The sequence below is a fragment of the Acomys russatus genome, chromosome 3 (genome assembly GCF_903995435.1).
Source record: "Acomys russatus chromosome 3, mAcoRus1.1, whole genome shotgun sequence".
Lineage (NCBI taxonomy): Eukaryota > Metazoa > Chordata > Mammalia > Rodentia > Muridae > Acomys > Acomys russatus.
Genome location: NC_067139.1, coordinates 59,594,698 through 59,620,278, shown reverse-complemented (window position 1 = coordinate 59,620,278; position 25,581 = coordinate 59,594,698). Strand labels below are relative to the sequence as shown.

The window sequence follows — 25,581 nt, the reverse complement described above, 5'->3', positions numbered from 1 at the left end:
TACATGTATGAAAGTATCAGAAATAAAATTTAAAGGCCAAGTCCTACATTTTATTTTTTGGCTAGAGCTATAAGAGGCTGCAGGCTGAGCAAGCAACATTCTGGTAGTTACTACTCCTTCATTTGTTTCCTTGTGTACCAGGCACACAACGGGCCTACATACAGGTAAAACACCCACATACATTATATATATATTTTTTTAAACATTTATTTCTAGGGGCTGGATAGATGGCTCAGCAGTTAAGAGCACTGGCTGCTCTTCCAGAGGACCCAGGTTCAATTCCCAGAACCCACATGGCAGGTCACAACTTACTGTAGCTCCACTTCCAGAAATCCAACATTCTCACATAGACATATAAGCAGGCAAAACACCAATCCATGAAAATGAAAACTAAATGAATCATTAAAAAGAGAATAAATTTAGCCGGGCGTGGTGGCGCACACCTTTAATCCCAGCACTCGGGAGGCAGAGGCAGGTGGATCACTGTGAGTTCGAGGCCAGCCTGGTCTACAGAGTGAGTCCAGAACAGCCAAGGCTACACAGAGAGACCCTGTCTCAAAAAAACAAAAAGTAAATAAATTTATTTTGTAGCACAGGTAAGAGCAACTGCAAAATCCCAGAGTTCAGAAAACACCTGGAAAGTCATAGGATCAAGCAGTAAATACCTAGTTTATTAAAAGTATTCCTGATAGTCGCTTTTAACCTGGCATCGCTATGAAGCCTGTTTAATTCCTTTAAAGATACTGACAAAGTACCTGATAAGTATAATTTTTCAATTTTACCTTTTTCTCTCCTACCTTTTATTTTATTTATTTATTTAGGGTTTTTGTTGTTGTTGTTGTTGTTGTTGTTGTTGTTGTTGTTTTAAGAGACAGGGTTTCTCTGCATTATCTTGGCTGTCCTGGACTCACTTTGTAGACCAGGCTGGCCTTGAATTCAGAGTGAACAGCAAACCTTCTGCCTCTGCTGGAATTAAAAACATGTGGCACCACACCCAGTTCCCACCTTCGTTTTTAGGTATTGGCGGAAGGACTAAGGATGCTTTCCTGGACACTTTAGGCGCTCTCCCTCTTCTCTGAAGCTCCCCTCCCTTATGCATGCAGCATAATCAATGACTTCTTCTTTCCCACCTACCTCCTCCCAGCACCTGCCAAGGCTTCAGCTGGCCTATCCTCTTGTTTTTCCTCTCTAGTTCTAACTGTCCTCTAGCTTAAGAAAACAAAGTATTCCTAACTAAGGTGCTTCAACTGGCTTTCCCAAATTTTAATCACAACACTGCCTACCCTTACACATTGTTAACCTAGCAGTATTGGACTGACCTAGCCCTAGGTGATATCGTGATTTTTAAAAATGATCAGAAAGTATGCACAAGTCATGAAAACAGCCCTGAGTAGCACTGAGGGACACTGACCAGGATGTTTAAGGTCACATGAAACCAGAGTGAGCCTGTCTGGTTTAACATTCCCTCTCCCTCTCAATCACCAACACAACAGCTTCCCACAACAGTCCAGAAGAACAACAGTAGAGTTTCCTCCTCCTTCCCACGCTATCCATGCGGTTGTGTGCTCACACTTACGCCTTCAGTCACTGTTCCTTGATTGTCTTGCCCGTCTTCATCATCATCTTCATCATCTGCTTCTCCTTTTTGAACAAACTCATTTCTTGTTCGAAGGTACAAATCCCAGAGTTTACAGGCAGCTTTATATTCAGGGGAGTCTGGCTATACATTAGCAAACAGAAGAGAAAGGAACATTACTTTTATGGTTAAGTCAATTTCTACTTTAAAATCATCATGTTCAACAATGGCTGATATTTTAAGAGGTGAATTTAAAGATGCAATTATTACAATTATTTAAAAATTTTATGATTAGAGGATACACAGGACTTAATCCATTTTCTAAAAAACTGAATGTGCATTTTAAAGACATTCTGAAATAAGTTTACAGGAATACGTGAGGCAGAAGACAAATTATTTGCAAACTTAAAGTTAATTATTAATAATATAAAAACCTCTTATAAAAGGTAGAAATAACAGCCAGATGCAGTGGTACATGCTTATAATCGCAGAACTTAGGAGCAGAGGCTGGCGAATCTCTGGAGTTCGAGACCAGCCTGGTCTACAGTCAGCTCCAGGATAGGCAGGGCTACACAGAAAAACCCTGTCTTGGAAAACAAAGCAAAACAACAACAACAAAACCCTAAAAATAAACAAAAAATTATGTAAAATAATATTTATAGAATTCAAATTCTGTCATAAAAGTAGCACTATGCAGCATGAATAAGGAACATAATTATTATATGGTCTTTGTACTGTTTATAAGTAGTAGTAATATGCTAATTAGCTTCTCATTTTGACAAGTTAACTATTGATCTTAAGATTTCTTGAGGCTGGGGATAGGCCTGTGGTACAACATTTGCCTGAGGTTCAATCCCAGCATATGTGTGTCTGTATCTCTCTCTCATTTCTCTCTCTCTCGATGTATAGACAGATAAAGATGCATGTGGATGTAATACAGACACATGCTGTACATATATATACACACACACATATATCATTTGTTTTGTTTTTCAAGACAGGGTTTCTCTGTGTAGCTCTGGCTGTCCTAGAACTCACTCTACAAAGAAGGCTCATAAAAATCCATATGCCTTTGTCTCCCAAGTACTGGAATTAAAGGTGTGTGCCATCACCACCTGTTTTTTTTTTTTTAATAAAAAAATAAAATAAAATAACTTCTTTACTAAGACTTTACAAACCCTACATTTTGAGGGAATACATCAAAACTAAAAAGCAAAAGGAAGTAGATTTTTTAAAAGCAACAAAATATATTAAAAAGCAAGAAAATTAAAAGTAGAAATTTGATGGTAGGAATGCATTTGAACAACAGTAATTACTGAAACTAAATGTGTAAAATATTATGATACCTACCTGCAGTCTTGGTACCACTCTGAGCTACATAGCAAGACTAACTCTAAAATTCAAGAGTTGAAATATTCTAGTTAAAAGACAGGCTTGGGTCTGGAGAGATGGCTCAGAGGTTAAAAGTGTCTACTGCTCTCACAGGTAACCTGAGTTTGGCTCCCAGTGCCCACATCATACACAACATGGCAGATCCCAACTATCTACAATTTTAGTTCCAGAAAAATCAAATTAACGTTCTGTCCTCTGTAGCCAATGGCACAGACCTACATGCAGACAAACACATAATTCTAAAAATTAAAAACTAAATGTGTGTGCCACCATGCTCTCTACCTCTATAAAGCTTTGAAGAGAAAATGCAAAAGTGTTTTTTATAACATTCAAGCAAAAGGAATTTCGAAACCAAGACACAAAAATATAAATTAAAAAATTAGATTTGTCTTTTTTTTTTTTTTTTTTTTCTATTTCTTTTTCTGGTTTTTTTTTTTTTTTTTTTTTTTTTTTTGAGACACGGTCTCACTCTTTACCCTTGGCTGCTCTGGAACTCTATGTATCCTGAGCTGAGCTTATACTAACAGACATCCACTTGCCTCTGTCTCCTGGGCATTGAGATTAAATGCAAGATTCATATATTTTATTACCTGAAAATGAAAACTTCTATTTATCAAAAAGACTACAAGAATTGGAGGCTGGGGTTGTTGTTCAATAGTATACTGTCTGTTTTAATAGAATTCAATCCCTAGCATATAAAAAAAGAAAAGTTTAAAATACATTTTTAAAATATTTTAAAAGTTCAAATATTTAATAAACTATTAAGGGGCTGGAGAGATGGCTCAGTGGTTAAGAGCACTGTCTCCTCTTCCAAAGGATCTGGGTTCAATTTCCAGCACCCACATGGCAGCTTACGCCTGTCTATAACTCCAGTCCCAAGAGATCTGACACATTCATGCTAATGCACATAAAATAGGGGGAAAAAAAAAAAGCAAATAAATTATTTAAAAAAGAGAAGATATACTTACAACAAATACTTTGAAAGATTTATTATTAAAAATATTTGTTTTAATTTCCATAATATAAAAATACCAAAACAAGGCAGGGCATGGTGACACATGCCTTTAATCCCAATAGTCAGAAGATAGAGGCAGGTAGACTGCTGTGAGTCTAAGGCCAGCCTGGTCTACAAAGAGAGTCTAGGACAGCCAGGGCTACACAGAGAAACCCTGTCTTGAAAAAAAAAAAAAAAGAAGAAGAAGAAAGAAGAAGAAGAAAGAAGAAGAAAGAAGAGAAGAAGAAGAAGAAGAAGAAGAAGAAGAAGAAGAAGGAGGAGAAGAAGAAAGAGAAAAAGAAAAAGAAGCAAGAAACAACAATAAGAGAAAAATGGGCAAAATACCTGACCAGTTCATTAAAGAAACAAAGCAAAAATGGCTGAAAAAAAGATGACACGAATGTTACCCCTTTACTAATAAAAGAAATGTAAGTCAATCATGTTTGCAATGCATGTTTGAGACCAGTGAGCCTTGGTTACATATTTAGACCCTGTCTCAACAGCAATAAAACAAAAATATCCTCCCAACCAACTACACAAGCAAATATTAAAACAATTACAAAAGTAAGAGATAAAGTACTACTTCTCTGAATGATTGCTAAATACTAAAAAGCTAGCTGAGGGGCTGGAAAGATAGCTCAGCAGGTAAGAGCACTGGCTGCTCTTACAAAAGTTTAGAGTTTGGTTCTAAGCACTCACACAACAGCGCACAACAATCTGTAACTTGTTTTAGATGACATGATGGTCTCTTGTGGCCTCTGTGGACACTGTATATACTTAATGCACTTACATGCATTTGGGCAAAATGCCCATACCATTCCTAGTAATTCTTTTAAAAAGACATAAATATGTATATACACACACATATACATATATACATATACATCTATACATGTGTGTATATACATCTATACATGTGTGTGTATATATACATATTTAATATATGTATTTTTAAAAGAATTACTAGGCATGGTGCATGTACCTGTAATCCTAGTATTTGAAGATAGAGGTGCAAAAGCTCAAGGCCAGCCTATACCTATATAGTATTCCCAAAATTAAAAAGTAAAAGATTAAAAGAGAAATTATAAAATTAGATCCTTTCCAAATCTGACGCTTTCTTACCTTGTAATAAGCTTTTGCATTGTTAAAAAGCAGCTGGAAGTCAGCAGTCAGTGCATTCACGTCGTCATACTCTTCCATTTTGAGTTTCTGTTGGATTTTCATCAAGTCAATGGGCTGAGAAACCACTTCATAATAGTCTGGCTGATTTCTGTTATAATTTAAATAGCTTTTAACAACACTAATCCAAAGCATACAACACGTTTCACTTCAAAACTATTTGTATAATATCCAACATACCAAGGAACAAATTTAAGTAGAAATCCCCAAGAGACTCTGACTTTTCCTCATTACTAGAGCTAAAAGAAAATATCCAAAGTAAGGTATGGATGTGTTGTTCTCTTTTCAATATGTATTAATCATACAAAAAAAAAAAAATCTAAGTTAACATCAATAATCAGCTTTATATGCTAAATATCTAAGGTTAAGGGTACTGGAACTAAATCTGCACCATGATATTTTTCTATAAAGATAACTTACATTTCCTGGTTTCCAAAATGGCTCAAAACAAATTCAAAGCTCTTTTAAAAAATTAAACAATGAGCTGGGCGTGGTGGCGCACGCCTTTAATCCCAGCACTTGGGAGGCAGAGGCAGGCTTGATCACTTTGAGTTCGAGGCCAGCCTGGTCTACAAAGTGAGTCTAGGACAGCCAAGGCTACACAGAGAGGCCCTGTCTCGAAAAACCAAAAAACAAACAAACAAACAATGAGCCAAGCATAATGGCACACATGCCTTTAATCCCAGCACTCGGGAGGCAGAGGCAAGTGGATCTCTGTGACTTTGAGGTCAGCCTGGTCCACACAGTAAGTTCCAGGAAAGATGGAGCTACATAGTGAGGCCCAATCTTGGAAAACAAATCCAAAAAATTATAGAATGGGTTATCTTTCCCCACTTAGTAACCACAGAGCCTTTCTTGACATGTTTATATCAACTAATGAAGTTACCAAGGAGAAAGATGCTTACCAAATGCAAAAGATCTAAAGCTACATCTAAACACGATGGTATAAGAATAATAAACACAAAATTCAGGTAGTGGGGCTAGGGATGTAACCCCATGGCAGGATGCTTGACCAGAGTGAGCATGGCCCTGGTCAATCCTCAACATCACCAAAGAGGGGAAAGATGGAAAAACCCAGCATAGTGACAGCAGTTATACCTTGAAAAGGAGAGACAGAGAGGCACACAAAGGAATTTCAGAGGCAATTATAAGAAATTTAAATTTCTTAAGATAATTTCTTGGGGTTAATGAACGTTTATTATTCTTTCTGGCTTTTTTCTAAAGGAGTTCTACAAAGAAAAGCAACACCCCAAAAATAATATGAGTGATTATTTTCCCAATTTCCCAATAGGGTTATTTAGTTTCCTTTTATATGTATAATAGAAAAGCTAATACATTTAAAGAACATCATGGTCATGAATAGTTTAAACTCTTTTGAGAACCAGGGAAACATTATGTTCATTCATCTAGTATGTGTATTTGCTTGAAAAAAATGTTTAGGGGGCTAGAGATGGCTCAGGGGTTAAGAGCACTGACTGCTTTTCCAAAAGTCCTGAGTTCAATTCTCAGCAACAACATCGTGGCTCATTGCCATCTATAATGTGATCTGATGCCCTCTTCTGGCCTGCAGGAGTTACATGCAAGTAGAATACTGTATAATAAATAAATAAATAAATCGTTTTTTAAAAGTTTAAATCTGTAATAAAAATTTTAAGAACATGAATCAGCAAAATATTAAACAGGTAAGGGTGCACGCTGCTAAGTTGATGACCTGAGCTCAATCCCCAGAACCTGAACAATGGAAGAAGAACCAAGCCCACCACGTTGTTTACTTGCAGACATAGACCCTTGAATGAGCATATGCACAAAATGAATTGACTTATTTCCCAAAACAGTTGAGTAAACTCTGACATATGTTTGAGTACCAATTTCCTATAATCAAGGGACCACTATTCAAAACCAAGAGACAAACTTGGTTATGGAACCATCTTTTCTGTTCACCTTATTTATATTTTGCGAGCTATTCCAATTTTGTCCTTCACAGTAAAAAAATCAAGTACAGAATTTTGCTTTAATTTTCTTTTTTTTTCCTTTCTTTTTTTCTTTTTTTTTTTTTTTTTTGGTTTGGTTTGGTTTTTTGAGACAGGGTCTCTCTCTGTAGTCTTGGCTGTCCTGGACTCACTCTGTAGACTAGGCTGGCCTCGAACTCACAGCGATCCACCTGCCTCTATCTCCCGAGTGCTGGGATTAAAGGTGTGCGCCACCACGCCTGGCTAATTTTATTTTCTTAGTTCCCTTCATTTTAAATAATTTCCAGCCTTGATTTTCATATATTTTTGAAGGTCACGGGCTCATTATTTTGTAAAGCATTATTCAACTGGATTGTTTCTTCTGGTTTCCTGTTGAACGTTCACCTTGTTCTTTATAGGAAAGAGTTTGGCAGAGATGCTGTGGCAGTATCTCACTTTACCTTACCAGATGGAGCATGGTTTTATCTTGTTCTATTAATCTGATAAAGTTACCTTTGATCATTTGATCATGGCAGTGTATGCCAGGTTTCTCTACTGTCTCATTTGAACTTTATGGGGAGAAACATTCAGAAAGCCCATTCCTAATCATACTTTCAATTTATTCATTTACTATTTTCATATGGATTCCTGAGTTCATACTTTACTAAATGGGTTAATGGTTATTATGTTAATGATGATTATTATTGTTGAGACAGCATCTCATCTATTTAGTCCTGGCTGTACTGAATCTCACTACCTAGGCCAGGCTGATTTTGAATTCACAGAGATCCACCCACTTCCACTTATGGCCTATGTTACCCTCAAACTGCTTCACTGTCTGGCCAGTGGGTACCCTTTTAGGGTGGCTTCTATATTTTGCTTTCATTTTTCATGTTTTGAGACAGGGTCTCACTATATACTCCAAGCTGACCGAGAACTAACTATGTAGCTCAGGCGGGTCTCACAGTCATGATCTACCTGTCCGTGTCCTGAATGAAAGGAATATAAATAAGCAAGACCCATCCAACCCTGACAGTCTGCCAGCTCAGCTGACAGTATTTATTTTCTATGTTCTTCTAACATGCTCTCATCACTTTCCATGTACTTATTTTTTTCTTGGCACCATACAACTCTCCAGGATCGTCCCTGTTCCTGCTCTGAAAATTAGGTACTTCATTAAGAATTTAAGTTAAGTTTAATGGTAAGTAGTATTGAAAAAACAAGATGTGAGTGCTGCATAGGCTCATTTCTACGGGGGTGTTGCTGATTTCATGCTGTCACCGTGGAAAGAGCCAGGAAATATAGATATGTTTATGAATGAGTATACTTTTAAGTATCTCTGCACTACATACATTAAAAACCATGAAAAACAACTCCCACAACTTCTCCATATGCACGGTGTAGCATTAACAGGCACACACAACCTACAACCCCCACACACAAATATTCTGACTAATATTAAAAATAAAACAAAAGAACCCTAAAATTGAAACCCAGATTTAAGCCATTCTTTATGAAGGAAAACTCAATTACCAAAACACATTAACTTTAGACCCTCCCACTCTATGCAGATGTTCCCAGCTCACCTCCGCTTTGGTGCCCTAATGAACAGCTCACAGAGGAGTCGGCCCTGCTCATCCTTATAGTCTCGGATGGTGTTATAGAGTTCATGGCACACAGCAATCTATACAAAGGAAGAAAAGAAAAAATAAATTTAAAAAGCCTAAGGATTATCAACAGTTCATTAATAAAAGCATTTCCCTAAAAGGAAAATAGAGAACAAAGAAGAAACCCCAAGTTACCAAATGGGATCCCAAGTCTAAAATATGCTCAAAGGACAGTCATTAAATAATGCTTGGGAGCTGGGCGCAGCGGTGCACGCCTTCAATCCCAGCATTTGGGAGGCAGAGGCAGGTGGGTCGTTGTGAGTTCGAGGCCAGCCTAGTCTACAAAGGGAGTCCAAGACAGGCAAGGCTACACAGAGAAACCCTGTCTTGAAATCCCCTCCCCCAAATGCTTAGGAGGCAGAAGCAGGAGCTAGCTCTAATTTAAGGCCAACCTGGTCTACATAGTAAGTTACAGGCCAGCCAGGGCTATATAGTAAGATCCTGTCTCAAAACACCAAACTAGATACATAAACAAACAAATAGAAAATTCTCTACGTTTTTATAACTTTTATTAGATCTGTGTCCCCCACATTCATTTCCTGGTGCTAAAATCACAGGTATGCACCATGATGTCTGACTCTTTCTTTCTTTTTTTTTGTTTTTTTTGAGACAGGGTTTCTCTGTGTATCCTTGGCTGTACTAGACTCACTTTGTAGACCAGGCTGGCCTTAAACCCACCTGCCTCTGCCTCCCAAGTGCTGGGATTAAAGGAGTGCACCACCACCGCCTGGCTTGGTGGCACATGAAAAACCAAAATGAATGAATGAATGAATGAATGAACGAACGAACGAACGAACGAATTCAGAATAAATGAAATCAGCTCATTGGCTCACATAATTCTCCTGTTCAAAAATAATATAACTTAAAAAAATTTGAGCTGGAGAGATAGTTCATTGGGTAAGAGCACTGGCTGCTCTTCCAAAGGTCCTGAGTTTGATTCCCAACCCCCACAGAGTCATAACTGTCTATTAACTTGAGATCCAAGATATCTGACACTCTTTGGTAGCTCCAAGGACACTGCATGAACACAGTACCTTTACATACACAAAGGCAAAAAATTCATACTCATAAAATATTAAAAAAAATTTTTAAGTCATCTATGGGGCTAGAGAAATGGCTCAGTGGTTAAGAGCACTCGTTGCTTTTCTGAAGGTCCTGAGTTAAAATTCCCAGCACCCACATGGCAGCTCACAACTGTCTAATGCCTTCTTCTGGTGTGCAGATGTACACTCAAAATACCTACATTCATAAAATAATAAATCTTAAGCCAGTCAGTAGTGGCGCATACTTTTAATCCCAGCACTCAGGAGGCAGAGGCAGGTGGATCTCTATGAGTTTGAGGCCAGCCTGGTCTACAAAGCGAGTCAGGGACAGCCAGAACTACAAGAGAAACCCTGTCTCAAAAAACAACAAATCATCTAGTTGGGTGTGGTAGTGGTAGCACACACTTTTAATCCCAGTACCTGGGAGGCAGGATAGCCAGTGCTACAAAAAGAAATCCTGTTGTAAAAAACAAACAAACAAAAGTCATGGAAGCTAGGCATAAGGATAACACTACTTTAGTTCTAGCACCCAAGAGTCTAAGTTGGGAGGAGTAAATTTTAAACCTACAAGTCTTATGTGCTTTGGCTGTATGGAGCTTTTCAGTCTTCTCCTCTTGACCATTTCTCTGTAACTGTAATACATTATTAACCCATCCATGAGCTAACCCTCTACAAGAATGAAATCTTATCAAAAGTGAATCTTTTATAAGATTCAGGATAAAACAGCCTAAACCACAAAATTGAAAGGAAAAAAAAAAAAAAAAAAAGGAAGAAACAACTTGAAATACTCAGAGATCTGCCTTCCTCTGACTAAGAGCTTCTTTTTTAAGATTCATTACACGATGTGTATTTTGCCTCCATTTAAGTGGACCAAATGCATGCCTGGTACTTGGAGACAACAGAAGACAACACTAGAGTCGGAGTTATGGATAGTTGTGAGCCACGATATAGGTGCCATGGCTGTGATGTAGAGGTGAGAGGGCAACTTGAGGAAGTCAAATCTTCTTTCACCTCATGGGTTCTAGGGATGCAACTCAAGTCAGGATTGGCACATCAAGGACATTAACCTACGGAGCTAACTTACTAACTCCCCTTTCCCCAAATCACAAACTTTTCATCTAGAACTTCCTAGTAGGTGCCAGTACTTTATTACTATTATTTCATTTGTTTATATTCACACTGGAATCTATGCTCCCTGTGAAAATGGAGCTAGCCTTATATATAACTGTATTTCAATCACTTAAACAGTGCTTAGCACATGACAGGTATATACATTTTTGTTAAATAAATACATAACACAACACATTGATATTTTCACGCCAAAATATTAAGTTGTACTTTTATTGTTAAGACTTGTAGCTAAGGGCTGGAGAGATGGTTCAGAGGTTAAGAGCACTGGCTGTTCTTCCAAAGGTCCTGAGTTCAATTCCCAGCAATTGCATGGAGGCTCACAACCATCTATAATGAGATCTGGTGCCCTCTTCTGGCATGCAGACACACAGCAGGCAGAATACTGTATAAATGATAAACAAATCTTAAAAAAAAAAAAAAAAAAAAGACTTTAGCTAAATACATGCTTTCGTGAGAGAAATAAACCTATCAAACCAGAGGAAAGAGAAGGCCATGTAGCTGCTCAACTGCCTCAAAGAAGGAAGAGTAGGCAAACCATGGGGAAGCAAGCAGAACCACAAAGCCTTAGTTACTCACAGGGTCTACAGTGGGAAGATTAGACAGTCTTCTCCTTTTCCTGCTTGGGCCTGGTGTGGGCACAGAATGGTGCCCGTCATCAAAGTCTCCACTGACACTGCTGGAAGGGGAGGTAGCTCTTCTTCTCTTAGAACCCATGGAATCCAATTTCTTCTATAAAAAATAATTAGTCACGTTCTCATATTTAAATCTTCAATAATGTTGTCAAACTCTAAGATGGGTACAAACCAACAAACTTGTGGTTCATTTAAAATAGTTTATTCCAGAGGAACTGAAATAGCTCTATGTTCTTTTGTTACCTTAAACCCTGGACTTCAGTGATTTGAGCCTTTTACTTATCAGAGTGCTACACTATCAAACTCTGACAGGGAGAATCTGGCAGACGCATACACATTTGTGTGTCAATAATTCTAAATTACTCAACCACTTCTTGCCCCAGATTTATCCTGGAATGTGGCTTCCCAATCCATGTGTAGTCATTTTTTAAAATTATTTATTATTTTTGCTCTGTATAGGTGTTTCACCTGCAAAAGTATCTATGTGTCACACATATGCCTGATGCTGGAGGCCAGAAAAGGGCATCAGATCCCTTGCAATTGGAGGTGTAAATGGTTGTCAGCTGCCAAGCAGGTGCTGGGAAATGAACCCAGGTCCTCTGGAAGAACAGCCAGCCAACGCTCTTAACCACTGAGCCATCTTTACAGTCTTCCATACATAGTCTTTTTAACAGTGTGCTGGAAACGCTGCGCTCTAAGACCCTGAGGCAGCCAGATAACCAAAGACTCTAAGGTCATTACAAAGGCTCAGCAGCTTCACCTGCTTTCCTGTATGTTTTACATTACCTCCATGGCCCATCGTGTGGAAAATGAAATAAGCAGCAGTATCTAAGGCAAAGGGAGTGAAGCATTAAATTTTTTTTAGCACTGTAGAAGTACCCTAAAATTCACAGCAGGAAAATGAATTATCCACTTTAAGTAGAATTCATAAAATACTATCTCTGAGAAACAATGTACCTTTTGCTGTATCTCGGGAGAAATAGCAACCTGTACTTTGAACTCAATTTCTATTAAGTCTTTCCTTTCAGTAGGAGATGTACACTATATGCACAGATTTTGGAAAATACCTTTAAGTCTTACTAGATGACCTGGAAAAACATGTTACTCACATGGGCTCTTAGGTATGGTGTGGACATTTGCAAACACATAAACATTTGTTCTTGGTTTTGTTTAGGCTGATTGACATTTTTGTTTGTTTGCTGGCTTTGGAATTTTTTATTGTTATTTGCAGTAAAAGTAATGAGTGTAGGGGCCTCACACATGAGAAAGTGCTCCAACACTGAGCTATATCTCTAATCCAAACTAGGTGTGTGTGTGTAGGCCATAGTTGTTGATGTTTGGATGTCTTCCTATTTTTGACAAAGGGTTGTTTAATAAGCCTCGAGAATGCCTAGCCAGTGAGTGCCTGAAACCTGTCTCTGCCCCTCCAGCGGGGACAGGGCGCACTATGGACACTACCACCCACATACGGCTTTTAAGTGGTGACTAAGGATCCAAATGCAGGTCCTAATGTTTGCCCAGCAAGTACTTTACCCACTGAGGTATGTCTCTAGCCCTATAAGACACTATTCGTACAGTGGCACATATAGTGCTGGCACACGCATTTAACCCAAGCACTTGAGAAGCAAAGCAGAGGCGGGGGATCTCTGTGAGCTCAAGGCCAGTTTGGTCTACATATTGAGTTCTAGGCCAGTCAGAGCTACATAGTATCTCAAATAAACAATTAGAAAAGGAAAAGAAACTACTTTTAACTTAACTTTACAACATACACATTTGACTATAATGTAAGAAATGTGACCACTGGAATAACTTACTACAGGTAAAGGGTATCGACCCAAGGAAGTCCTACAATGCTTATAAAATTTAACAGCAGTATCAAATAGTGCACTGTAATTTCAAAAAACTTTTCTAAAGCTAAAAGTAACAACAGACTCATTTTTCACTCAACATTTAATTTCAGGAATTCAGACACTAGCAGCTAAATAAACAGTGACAGGAGAGTAGTGACTGCCAGTACTAGACAGAAAAATCGGGGAATCTCCAGGAAACAGAAAGCAAGAACAGAACAAACAAACAAAAAGAAAATCCACTGAGGAACTAAGTATAACGAGAGGGGTCTCCTGTCTTGCTTTGGACGTTGTAAAGACCAAGCATATGCTGTTTAAAACCACCGACAGTACTTGTGTTCCTTCCTCTAGGCTTTGGTTCATTAGCAAATATATTCGTTTGAAACTGACTAGAAGTGGTTAAAAGCATCTACAAACTTGGGCCAAAACACCCAGGTTCTGTTATTGTTGTTTACTTTATAAAAGGCTCTAACTGGCCACAAATCCACAGGTTAATGAAATTAAGGACTAAGCCTTGGAAACACTGATAAACACAGGAGACTGCTGAAGGGCAAAGGGAAAGAACTACAGAAACAGGAAAGGTGAAGATGATCAGTAATTTACCAGCTTTACCAGAGCACAACCAGCGCCTCGAAAAGCCAATCTCCTCATTATGTCTGAAGGCCAAGTGAAGCCAGGGAGAGAAGGTAGGGCTCTGTAAGTGCTTATTCAGTTAGTTTATTCAGAACTGAAAGAGAAGAACAAGGCGTAGAAAAGGGAAACAGGAGTACAAATGAGTACGAACAGTTAGAAAACAACATTCAAATAGAATTGCTAAAGAGAAACAGGCCTATCAGTCAGCTCTTAGGTGCACCTGACATTTCTTTCATTTAAAAACCAAATGCTTCCACATGCTTAGAAATGTCACGAGTTTCACCTTTACTCACATGAAATGACTGTCAATCCCAGGAATGAAGCATGCCTGCCCAAGTGCCCCCCAGTCAGTAAGAGCAGAGTTCAATCACAGAGCTGGGATGCAGAGTGAACACATGTGGGAGGCTCACATGTGACACCAAGTGCTGGCAAGCTGGAACAAACCAAGAATGGCTCATGAGAGCAAACTCTACAAAATCCTTCCTCCCTCCACCCAAGAATCAGAGAAAAAACATTTCTTTCCACAAGTTCTGTCTGCGCTGGAAAGACACAGCATTTAAGTTTAGCAGGGATTTCAAAAGTCTTCAGTTATTTTGGCAGCTCAAAATTACTGCCTTTTATAATGCACTGGAAAGCAAATGACAAAAAAAATGTAAATCGTTAGTATTGAGTACACTGTAGTTTTTAGATGATGCAATAGCCAAAACCGTTTACTCTTTAACACACTTTCAAATGACAAGAAAAAGATGCAAGGGAAGGATGGGGCTCGACTTTCCTTATCCAAAGTATACATTTGAACATGTAATGTGGAAGAAACAACGGTCTACACTCAGCAGTCCCAGACCTTCCACCTCTGACTATGTTTGATGCTACCCAGATCACAACTTCTCATTTTTTTTTTTTTTTTTTTTTTAATCTTTAAATGAAAGCAAGAGCTAAGCAAATAGCTAAGCTGGGAGAGTTGTTGACTGGCAGGTGGAAGGGCCCAGGTTCAATCACCAGCAGCACGTGGAACTGGGCACAGTGATGCACACATGTAACACTAGCACTGAGGAGGTGGAGATAGAAGTATTAGAAGTTCAGTGTCATCTCAAAAGGTAAAACAAAATGAAAAACAGTAAAGCGTACCTGCACCATTTTGACAGTGAAGAAACAACATACATTAAAATACTTTGAATTTCAAGCAAAAGCCTTAAGCTCCCGAGGCACAAGTACTTATAAAAAAAGTGTTGGATATAAAGTAAATGTACTGAAAATGCATATGAAATGTTTAGAACAAAAAGTTGTTTCATTATTTCTTTATTCATAAGCAGAAAACAAGATTCTGGGGTTTAATTTCAGATGTCAGAGTGGCCAATTTACAATAAAGAGCCCAAGAGTCTGACAATAAATGTGGACACTTCCAGTGGATGATAAAATACTTTAGGAGACTGGGCAAGTCAGGGCCTGAGTTCAGCTCACCAGCGCTCACATCAAAAGCTATGCACAGCTGTACGGACCTGTGACCCCAGCACTGAGGGTACAGGAGACGGGGTTAAAAAAAACAAAAACAAAAAACCACATAGGATCACTGGGGCTTGCTGGCAGCCAGCATAACCAAACCTAGCAAGCTCCAGATCCAATGAGAGAGTTCATCTTAAAAAATAAGGCAGCCCTAGAGAGATGGCTCAGAGGTAAAGAGCACTGGCTGCTCTTCTAGGTGACTCAGATCAGATTTTTAGCACCCGCATGGCAGCTATAAATCATCTGTAACTCCAGTTCCAGGGGACCTTTCTGGTTTCTTCAGGCACCTGGAATATACATGATGCATAGCCATATATGGAGGCAAAATGTCCATACACAGAAAATGAAAATGACTATATTTTAATATATATAAAAATTGAATGCACTAAGAGGAGGACAATGCCATGGGTCTCTAGGCTCTACATACCATGCATACACACAAGAGTACTTAAAAATGTGTAACTGTCAAGTAACTAGTATAGTCAGCTGACAACTTGATAGCTTTTAGTATTCTGTGTATTTCAGTAATATTTAGTATTGTACACACACTTTTAAAAAATCATGGTAAACGCCAGGCACAGTGGCACACGCCTTTCATCCCAGCACTCAGGAGGCAGAGGCGGGCGGATCGCTGTGAGTTTGAGGCCAGCCTGGTCTACAAAGCCAGTCTAGGACAGCCAAGGCTACACAAAGAAACTGTCTCAAAAAACCAAAACAAACAGACAAACAAATAAACAACAACAAAAAAACTTGGTAAAAAGGGGAAAGACCAAAAAATTATAGCAATTATAATCACACTTCCAATGGGGAAACCCCCCTTATCACTGTCATTCCGTGCCTTTAATATTTATGCCTCAGTTGTTATATTCCCCCCCCACACACAACAGGGGTTCATACATGTCAAACTAGTCTTGAACTGAGGACTTGAATTTCTGGGGCTCCTGCCTCCCCATGCTAATGCTAAGATAACATGTGCCACCATGCCCAGTTTTATGCAGTCGTGAGACCGAACTCAGTGCTTCCTGTACATACCAGGCAAGCACTCTACTAAATAAAATACATTTCAACCCAACTATATTGTCTATAAACAAAGTGATAAAAAACAAACATTCATATATTGTGACACTGTGTTCAACTTAGAGAGGCTATCAAGTCAGCATTCTTCTCTATGATTGTCTGACATCTTACTAATAGTCTATTATACAGATAAAAAATGTACTTATTTGAAGACTTTGGTAAATGGTATTATTTGAGCTATGTTTTACACTCTAAAGGAAAAGGTAAGATTATTCCATTCCCAATGGTGCATTTGCACATACACATTTGTTACTGTTTTGATCACAAATATTTCTTCACAAGACACTATCTTCACTACCCCCCCACCCCTTTCCCACCCCCCCCCCCCCCCCCCCCACTCTAGTAGTCGCACATGCCTGTAAATTCAGCATTCAGGAGACTGAAGCAGATCATAAGTAAATCTACCAAGCAAGACCAAGTCAAAGATGAAAAACAATACTTTCCAATCCTTCATTTTGGATCTTTAAAAACTACTAAAACAAAATCTATATCCTTCAATATCTATATCGAGCCCAACATGCTTCCGAATTTAATATTACCAAATGGGGGAAGAAAGACACAACTACCGTTTTGCTTTACTAGCAAAAGACCTCACTTGTGACCCAAGCTAGACTGAAATCTGCAATCCTCCCGCCTAGACCACCCAGGGCTGGAACAACAAGTGTATTTTACTGTGCCTGGCTCCTAAAGCCATTTTTTAAATAGTTTGGGTTAAGATAGCTTATTCCAACATATACTTCTACAGTTATTCCTAGAATTTCCATGTTCACTCTATTGTATATTTGTCATTTGTTTTCCTGTTGTCTCTTCTTTAAAATCCAATTTTCTTACAAAAACAAGACCTACTTTTTCAGAAAGTAAAAAACTTTTGAGGCGGAAAATACTTAGAACTAGAAAATAAGGTTTTAAAAAAAAAAGACCCGATTTGTCGTGACGTTGCAGATGAGAAGCAGAAGTACCTAGCCTGTAAATAAATATGTCTCGCTGACAAAAATATTCGGTGTGGGCAATCACGCGGAAAGAGAAAAAACCAAAAACTTATTAGGCGGAGTTTTTGCCGAACGTACAAGAAACAAAAAAACAAACAAACAGAAAAAGGCCTTGAGAGGCAAAGGAAAAAGATGAGTTTGCCCGACCTGTCACGAGTTCTGGGGACTAAAGGAAACGTTGACAGCTTGGTAGCCGCCCCGCGACGGGCGAGAAAGAGCAAAGCGGGGAGTTTCTGGGCCCTGGTTCGCCTTTGTCCCCGCCGGCAGGTGCGGCCAGGCTGCTGGGCCTGTCCCGCCGCGGTGCCCCGCCCCGCGCCCAACCCGACCAGCGCGTCCGCACCGCGGGGCGGGGCCTCCGTCGCGGCTCCCGCCCGCCCGCCCGCCCGCCCGGGCCGACACAAAGGCCCCGCAGCTGGCCGAGGGGGAGCGGCCCCGCCCGCCCCGGGCCCAGCCTTACCCCGCCGCTCCGCCGCCTGCAGCCCCGGCCGCGGTCCCGGACCGCCGCGCCCCGCCCCGTGGCCGCCACGGCTGCTAGCGCTCCTCTAGCCGCAGCCGCTGCCGTCGCTCCGGCACCCGCCGCCCTTACCGCCCTCACCCCTCCCAGTCCTGCCGTAAATCCAAGCCGTGGCCGGCAAGCGATCCCGACTGTGTGCGACGGTGCATGCGCGCGCACACAGCGGGGCACCGGCACACTTTACGGCAGGAGCTTTGAGCGTGTGACGTTGGCCCGCAGTTCCATTTCGCACGTGGCGCCCGAGATAGCGCGGTGTACCTGAGACCTTCTCTACTTCTGAAGTGCCCCTTGCCATCATGAAGAGGCCGAGTGAGTGGGGTTGGGAGGCGGGAGTGGAGAGACTGTCTCTAGTAGTCAGTGAGCCGGGCGGGTGGCTCTGTCTTTAGGCCGAGGATTACCCGGAGGCCATTGCTCTGTTCCGCGCAGATGAGGCGTGGAAGGCCCAGGCCGGACTTAAGTCTGTTGTGTAGTTGGATAGCTAGGCCTTTCAGGTGAAGACTAAGGCAGATTTCTGTGGTTAACGTGGCTGAGCCTTCTTTCGGGCCCAACGTTTTCCTTTTGCGTAAGAGCTATTCCAAATGTGTCGGTCGGTCTTGGCCCGCGCCCGTAATCCCGTACGCGAAGGGATAGCGCAGAAGGAGCGGGGGAGCGCAACTCTGCAGCCGCCCTGGGCTGTGTACTGAAACCGTGGCTCAAAAATTCAAAAGGACTTGTGCTTTCCTCTAAAGCTGGTTCCATTCTGGATCTACCGGGCCAAATCGACTGGGATTGTGATGTATTTACTTTTAATAAGTATCCCGCATAACTTTGCAGGAAAAGTGGAGGCAAGATCTATGTAGCCCAGGCTAGCCTTATTTTTGCAGGCCCCATGGCCTATAAAACACTGTTTTGAGAGCCAGGAATATGGCAAACGTTGTAAAGGCACTTGTCGCCAAGCCTGCCTGACAACAGTTCAAACACACGATGAAGAGAACTGACTCCTGGAAATTGTTCTCAGACCTACACACAAAATGAATAAAGGAAAGATTTTGGGAGGGGATGGAGTGGAGACCGAGGTTTGAGTCTCAGCGCCCACGTGGCAGCTAGATGCCATCTGTAACCAGAGGTGGGGGAGGGAGTGTAGTGATGAAGACCTCTTAATGGCTTTCTCTGCAAGATCACTGCATGGTTGGTGTGCTGACAAGGGTAGGTAAAACATCCATACACATAATTGCTTAGAATTTTAAAACAAAGCTAGGTGTACTGGTCATGTGTGTGGTCTTTATCTTTTGTTTTTGGCAGAGTTAAAGAAAGCAAGTAAACGTATGACCTGCCATAAGCGGTATAAAATCCAAAAAAAGGTAAGTGTTCCTGGGAGGCCTATATTAATCAGTTTACCAACTTAGATTTTTGTATCCTCTCCTTTCTGGAGAAGGCTCTATTTGGGGATTAGACAGGCTGCAGCTATGGGAAAGTGCAAGGTAAAGAAAGCCTAAGCTTCATTTACTGTGGCATAATATTTACAAAGAGCTTCTGAGTGACACTTTTATGTTTAATGCATATGTTAAGCCTATGTACAGTTGTAATTCTATGTACATCTATGTAAAGTTCCATTTGAAGTTCTGGTTTTCCTAGGGTGCTTTATGTGCATTATAAATTTGGCTAGACTGTCTTATTGCCAAATTCTAAGTGGTCAAGTGTTTATGTAGGGTGAGACTTTGCTGAGGGGTTTTTGTTTTTGTTCTCCTTTTCTTCAACCCCCCCCCCCCAGCAGGGTTTCTCTGTGTAGCCTTGGCTGTCCTGGACTCCCTTTATAGACCAGGCTGACCTCAAACTCAGAGATACCCCTGCCTCTGCCTCCCAGGTGTGGGATGAAAGGCATGCACCATCATTCCCAGCTGTTTTTTTCTTTGTACTATACTGAGGGTTGAGCCTGTGGCTTCCTGAGCTATGGCGAGCACCTTCTTATGGTGTTGTTTTCAATAGGTCCGAGAACATCATCGGAAATTAAGGAAGGAAGCTAAAAAACGGGGTCACAAGAAGCCTAGGAAGGATCCAGGAGTTCCAAATAGTGCTCCCTTTAAAGAGGCTCTTCTTCGTGAAGCTGAGCTAAGGAAACAGCAGGTAAATTTTGCTGGCTGGCACTTCCAGTAGAATCTGATAGAGTATATGTGGTTTCCAAAGGGATGTAAAAACCACTAGGTCACCTGTTCATTCATTTTTTTTCTTTTGACACAGCTTGAAGAACTAAAACAACAGCAGAAGCTTGATAGGCAAAAAGAGCAAGAAAGGAAAAGAAAGCTTGAAGTTAACCCTGGTGATGAGCAATCTAATGTGGAACCCCAGAAGGTAGGGTTATCTCTCCTTGAAATTCAGTTGAGTTCTCAAGTAAAGGTGAAATGAAAAATTAGTGAGCCACTTGAGACTAAGAAAATGTAGACGATATTAAAATAGATTGACCATAGTCATCTGTGAAAAGTGGAGTATACCGGTTAACAGTTGCTTCTAATTTTACTATCTTTTCCCCTAATATCTCTTAGGAACCTGAAGAACCCAGAAGTAAAAAGGCTAAATCAGGCAAACAGAATCCAAAGAAGTTACACTGTCAAGAACTTAAAAAGGTATCTTAATATAGGTCAGTGTCAGAAATGGTAATGAGATTTTGAAAACTTTGAGTCTTCCTCAACAGTGCTTTGTAAAGTGGGAATCCTTAAAAGTTGCTAAAGTCGATGAAGAAGGCCCATTAAACTACGTGACTCACTGTGGGTAGATCATGTGTCCTCCAGTGTGGAGGCCCATGTATTATCAGGGACTGGGCAAAGTTGTTTAATAGGAATTAATGAACATGTCAACATTCTTCATAGTAGAATGAAGGTGTGAGATCCTATCTTCTGGACTCATGGCCAGAGTTGGGCGTGTTACTCTACAAGGAATGCTGTTCTGAGGGTTTCTTATTTGGCAGGTGATTGAAGCCTCAGATGTTGTGTTGGAGGTTTTGGATGCCAGAGATCCTCTTGGTTGCAGATGTCCTCAAGTAGAAGAAGCTGTTATCCAACATGGACATAAAAAGCTGGTACTCGTATTAAATAAATCAGGTGAGTAAAAAGGATCACCTTTGTCTACTGTGTGCACATATGAGGTATGAGGAAAATATCTGAACAGTCTGATTCTCACTGAAGACTGATAAGATCCAACTCTGACCTCAACAAAGCCAATGCATGTGTACTCTGGATTGCCAGAGGGCTGGGGAGGAGGTGGTTTCGACAAGTGATTATTCAACCTGATTTTTCTGTTCTGCTATATAGTATTTAGCACCCTGTGGTTTTTAGAGTTTCTATTACCATTGTATTTCAAATAAGAATGGATGACGATGTTCCACCTACACTCCCACACAATAACTCAGCTGTGTGGTACACATCGTAAACTGCTGGGGTACAAGATAAGTTTCTCTAAGAACATAATTTAAAAGCAAACACTGTTGGGCTTGTTAAACTGGTGCCTCTTAAGTGATGGTAAATTTTGGCAGCATAGACCTAAATTGACTTAGTCCTTAGATTGAGTGAACAACACTAGAGAGATTTATAAGTAGCTCAGTTGGCACAGTGCCTGCATGGAACTCAGAAAACGTGCTCCTATGCACCACAGAAAACCAAGTGTTGCTCCTCTGTAATCCCATGACTGAGGGATTCAGGTCATTCTCAATTCCAGCTTGAAATACATGGGGCTGTGGGGACATAGAAGTAGGGATGTAACATCTCAAGACTCAAGCAGCATGATAAGTTTATACTCCCCTTAATTCCTTTTGAAAGATTGGGAGAATGCAGACTACTACAGTCAATAGTTTGTCACATTTAATAAGTTAGTCATAAAACACTGAATTGGGGCTAGAGAGAAGGCTCAGTGGTTATAGCTGACTGCTCTTCCAAAAGGTCCAGGTTCAATTCCCAGCACCCATGTGGCAGCTCACAACTGTCTGTAACTCCAGGATCTGACACCCTAACACAGACATGCATCCAGCCAAAATGTTAATGCAGTAAATTCATAGCTGAAAAAAGAAAACTGAATCAAAGTGTCTTTTTAAAATTCTTGTCAGATCTAGTACCAAAGGAGAATTTGGAGAGCTGGCTGAGTTATTTGAATAGAGAATTGCCAACAGTGGTGTTCAAAGCCTCAACAGACATCAAGGGCAGAGAGAAGATACTCAAGGTATATTGTATTGTTAGTGGTGGGAAATAGGGTTTTCCTGAGATTTGTGATGATTGAAATGTGATGAGTACACAAAATGTTGATTAGAGTGAAAAACAATAAGATCCAACTCTGATTTCATCTAAAGATCATCTGAACGGCAATAGAGGCCAGCAGGGTTTCTGAGAGCTGGACTCTGATGCCAGAATTCTTGGGTTCCATCTGGTGATGTTTATCAGGAATACTAAACTGCTGAATTTTGAATTTTTTAATGTCTAAAGATGAAGAAGAAGAAGAAGAAAGCGCTTCCATTCCAGAGTAAAGTCTGCTGCGGCAGGGAAGCCCTTTGGAAGCTTCTTGAAGGTTTTCAGCAGTCATGTGGAAAAGAGATTCAGGTTGGAGTAATTGGTGAGTTCATTCATTGCTCTAGTCTAATGTACTTAGCCAGGGACTTCACATGTGACTCACCTCACCACTTTGGCATCTTAAGAGTTCTCAGTACAAGTGCCTGCTGTGGCAAGGCAACTGCTAGAAAATGGTTCATAACCTGAATTTACATTTATTTGTAGGTTTTCCAAATGTGGGGAAAAGCAGCATCATCAATAGCTTAAGACGAGAACTAATTTGCAGTGTTGGCATTCCCATGGGACTTACAAGGTAAATGGAACTGTCAGTAATCAGAAAGACAGCAGTAAAAGAAACAGGTGGTGCTGGGCTAAGAGAATTGATTGAAAAGGCCCAGCTACCTGCAATTGAGTTTGAAAAGTTGAGGAAAGTTGCCTGAAATAGTAGTGTTTGGCCCTGGTCATGGGAGAATAAGGAAATACTGAACGGATATACTGCTAAACATGTCTATTTTAGAGGGGCTCACTATGTTAGAGTTTTACATAAACGTGAAGCGGTGATGATGAATTGGATCTGACTGCTATGCTGAGTTTGTTCAATCCAACCCTGAGCTTCATGTTCTTTGTCTTGCCCTTAGACCAATGCCCTTGTTTGTTTATTTTTTATTTATGCTTTATTTCAGGAGCATGCAGGTTGTCCCTTTAGGCAAGCAGATCACTGTCATAGATAGCCCATGCTTTATTATTTCACCATCTAACTCCTCTACTGCACTTGCTCTACGAAGTCCAGCAAGCATTGAAGAACTAAGACCGCTGGAGGCTGCCAGTGCTATTCTGTCCCAGGCTGATAGTCAACAGGTAGAAGAATCCAATCCCCCTTGAGCTCCTTACCACTGTCCTTTACACAGATTGGTGACGGTTCTTGTTTTGTGTTTAAGGTGGTGTTAAAGTACACTGTCCCTGGGTATAAGGATTCTCTGGATTTTTTTACTAAACTTGCTCAGAGAAGAGGTCTACATCAAAAAGGCGGATGTCCAAATGTTGAAAGTGCTGCTAAGCTGTTATGGTCTGAGTGGACAGGGTAAGGTTTCATTGTACTGGTGTTCTGAAGACAACTTACAATAAAGGGATTGCCCTGTGTTTGACAGATCTTGTTTTTTATGCCAGTGCCTCATTAGGTTACTACTGCCATCCCCCTACATCCTGGAATCATTCTCCGCATTTTAACGAAACTATTGCAGCAAACTTGAAGAGAGACTTTAATCTAGAAGAACTAGAAAAGAATAACATAGATAGCATAAAAGGTGAAATTATGTTTTCCTATTATGCTGATGTATCATGACAGAATGCTAGACGTCTTGCCTGTTAACATGAGGTTTATTCCTTTCCTCTAGTCCTCAGGGGTCTACATTCAACTAATAGAATTCTTTTCCGGTCTTCGGGACTAACAAATGGAGTATTAGAAGAAAGGGACATACCCGAAGAATTGCCAAGACAGAGAGAAGACAAAGGGGATGGTGGTGATCAAGAAAATGTTGACGGTGAAATTAATGTAAGTTTTGCTTATTGAGTTCAAAGCTGAAGTGGACTTTTTAGCATTATACTATGGAAAGAATGAGTGAGGTGGGGCCAAAGATAGTGTGATTGGAAGGAAGTCCTGTACAGTTTGGGTATTTAAAACTGAGCTGTTAGTGTTTTATGCATCTTCCTGTGTACCACCCAAGACTGATCTACCCTAGCCCCTTAGAGTTAATGTAAAGTCATGGGCTATTAATTTCACGCTACTTTTCTCGGTCCACAGGCAGAGATCTTAGATGTGGCCCCTGTACAAGAAGACACCAGAGAGGTGTTGCCTGGGGAATCAAAAGCAGGTGAGTCTGGGGAAAGGACTTAAGTAGTTTGAGCACAATTGCTTTTTATTTTCTTGTATGAATTTTACTTTTTCTCCAATACAGGCAAGCCATCTGACAGACCATTTACGTCAGTGGATAACATGAGTGAAGAGGGTGATGATGATGCCTATGACTTCAGTACAGATTATGTATAGCTTCTATGAGTATTAAAATGCACTACTGTGTAGTGTTTTGGATCAGTATGACATAAACTGTAAATCTTGTGAATATGTATCATGTTATATAATAAAAACAATACAAAGCACTTAAATGGATTTGTGTTTAATGCACACTTTTTATTTTAAAAAGATTATACAGTGCTCTGCTTGCATTCACGCTTGCTCACCAGAAGAGGGCATCAGATCTCTTAGATGCTTGTGAGCCACCATGTGGTTGCTGGAAATTGAACTCAAGAACTATGAAAGAGCAGACGCTGCTTCTAGATGCTGAGCCATCTCTCCAGCCCAGTGCTGCACACTTTTAATCCTAGCAATGAGTGGGGGCACGTGAATCTAAGTGCCAGGGCTCTTACACAGAGAAAACCCTGTCTCAAACCCAAAACAAAACTGAAGATATGACGTGTCAGAGGTTTAGAGTACTGGCTGCTCTTTCAAAGGTCCCGAGTTCAGTTCACAGCATGCTGCCTCACAACCACCTATGAGATATGGTGCCCTTTTCTGATGTGCAGGTGTACATGTAGGCAGAACACTATATATAATAGAACTTTGGGTCCCCTGGAACTACAATACAGTAATACAGATGTGACCCGATGTTCTGGGAATTGAACTCTGGAAGAGTAGCAGTGCTTATATTCTTTAAATATGGGGAACAGAATTAGTTCTCAAGAAGCAAAGGGGTTATTGGAAAATGTAGATTTTTATTTACAAACTAGGCCACAGGTTACAAAATTAAAACCAAATAGCAGTTCCTAAGAAGCTAGACAAACTAGTTATGCTGGCTTTTTCACTCTGTCCTTCAGGCCAGTCAGCAGTATAGTAAGCAAACATGGTAAGGCACGTGGAGACATTTGTAGTCATCTGGAAAGCTAACTGCTA

At 40.4% G+C, this 25,581-nt stretch overlaps 2 protein-coding genes and 3 non-coding genes across 52 annotated transcripts in view; 4 read left to right on the top strand and 1 right to left on the bottom strand.

The window, feature by feature from the left end:
- Pbrm1 (polybromo 1) overlaps window positions 1–18,134 on the bottom strand; it is a 101,449-nt gene extending 83,315 nt beyond the window's left edge. For 29 of the 48 annotated variants that reach the window (XM_051141085.1, XM_051141246.1, XM_051141253.1 and 26 more), the window contains exons 1-7: window positions 17,760–17,907; window positions 14,337–14,476; window positions 14,014–14,137; window positions 11,508–11,660; window positions 8,677–8,774; window positions 5,085–5,232; window positions 1,577–1,720 (exon numbers count right to left, since the gene is read on the bottom strand). In XM_051141085.1, coding sequence (XP_050997042.1) covers window positions 1,577–1,720; window positions 5,085–5,232; window positions 8,677–8,774; window positions 11,508–11,660; window positions 14,014–14,061 — 591 coding nt within the window. In that variant the 5' untranslated portion in view covers window positions 14,062–14,137; window positions 14,337–14,476; window positions 17,760–17,907. Of the gene's footprint in view, window positions 1–1,576; window positions 1,721–5,084; window positions 5,233–8,676; window positions 8,775–11,507; window positions 11,661–14,013; window positions 14,138–14,336; window positions 14,477–17,759; window positions 17,908–18,069 lie in introns of those variants that run through there. The other 19 variants (XM_051141140.1, XM_051141277.1, XM_051141286.1 and 16 more) reach the window with 10 other exon arrangements.
- Window positions 18,135–18,246: 112 nt separating this feature from the next.
- Window positions 18,247–24,681, top strand: Gnl3 (G protein nucleolar 3). Its single transcript, XM_051141463.1, has 15 exons — window positions 18,247–18,435; window positions 19,408–19,466; window positions 20,092–20,229; window positions 20,344–20,454; window positions 20,646–20,726; window positions 21,068–21,200; window positions 22,199–22,311; window positions 22,572–22,698; window positions 22,860–22,947; window positions 23,318–23,492; window positions 23,573–23,715; window positions 23,802–23,938; window positions 24,029–24,186; window positions 24,436–24,505; window positions 24,590–24,681. Exons 1-15 carry the CDS (start codon window positions 18,423–18,425, stop codon window positions 24,679–24,681), a joined length of 1,638 nt encoding a protein of 545 aa, XP_050997420.1. The 5' UTR covers window positions 18,247–18,422.
- Window positions 21,242–21,318, top strand: LOC127187296 (small nucleolar RNA SNORD19). The gene has a single exon (XR_007830446.1). It is a non-coding gene; the product is annotated as a small nucleolar RNA SNORD19 (small nucleolar RNA).
- LOC127187303 (small nucleolar RNA SNORD19B) lies at window positions 22,359–22,438 on the top strand. The gene has a single exon (XR_007830453.1). It is a non-coding gene; the product is annotated as a small nucleolar RNA SNORD19B (small nucleolar RNA).
- On the top strand, window positions 23,181–23,255 carry LOC127187297 (small nucleolar RNA SNORD69). Its single transcript, XR_007830447.1, has one exon. It is a non-coding gene; the product is annotated as a small nucleolar RNA SNORD69 (small nucleolar RNA).
- Window positions 24,682–25,581: the final 900 nt, after the last annotated feature.

Coding starts and splice junctions, on each gene's coding strand:
- Gnl3 (XM_051141463.1), top strand. Junction 23,493..23,572: donor CCCAGGCTGATAGTCAACAG/GTAGAAGAATCC, acceptor TTTGTGTTTAAG/GTGGTGTTAAAGTACACTGT. Junction 23,939..24,028: donor TAACATAGATAGCATAAAAG/GTGAAATTATGT, acceptor CCTTTCCTCTAG/TCCTCAGGGGTCTACATTCA.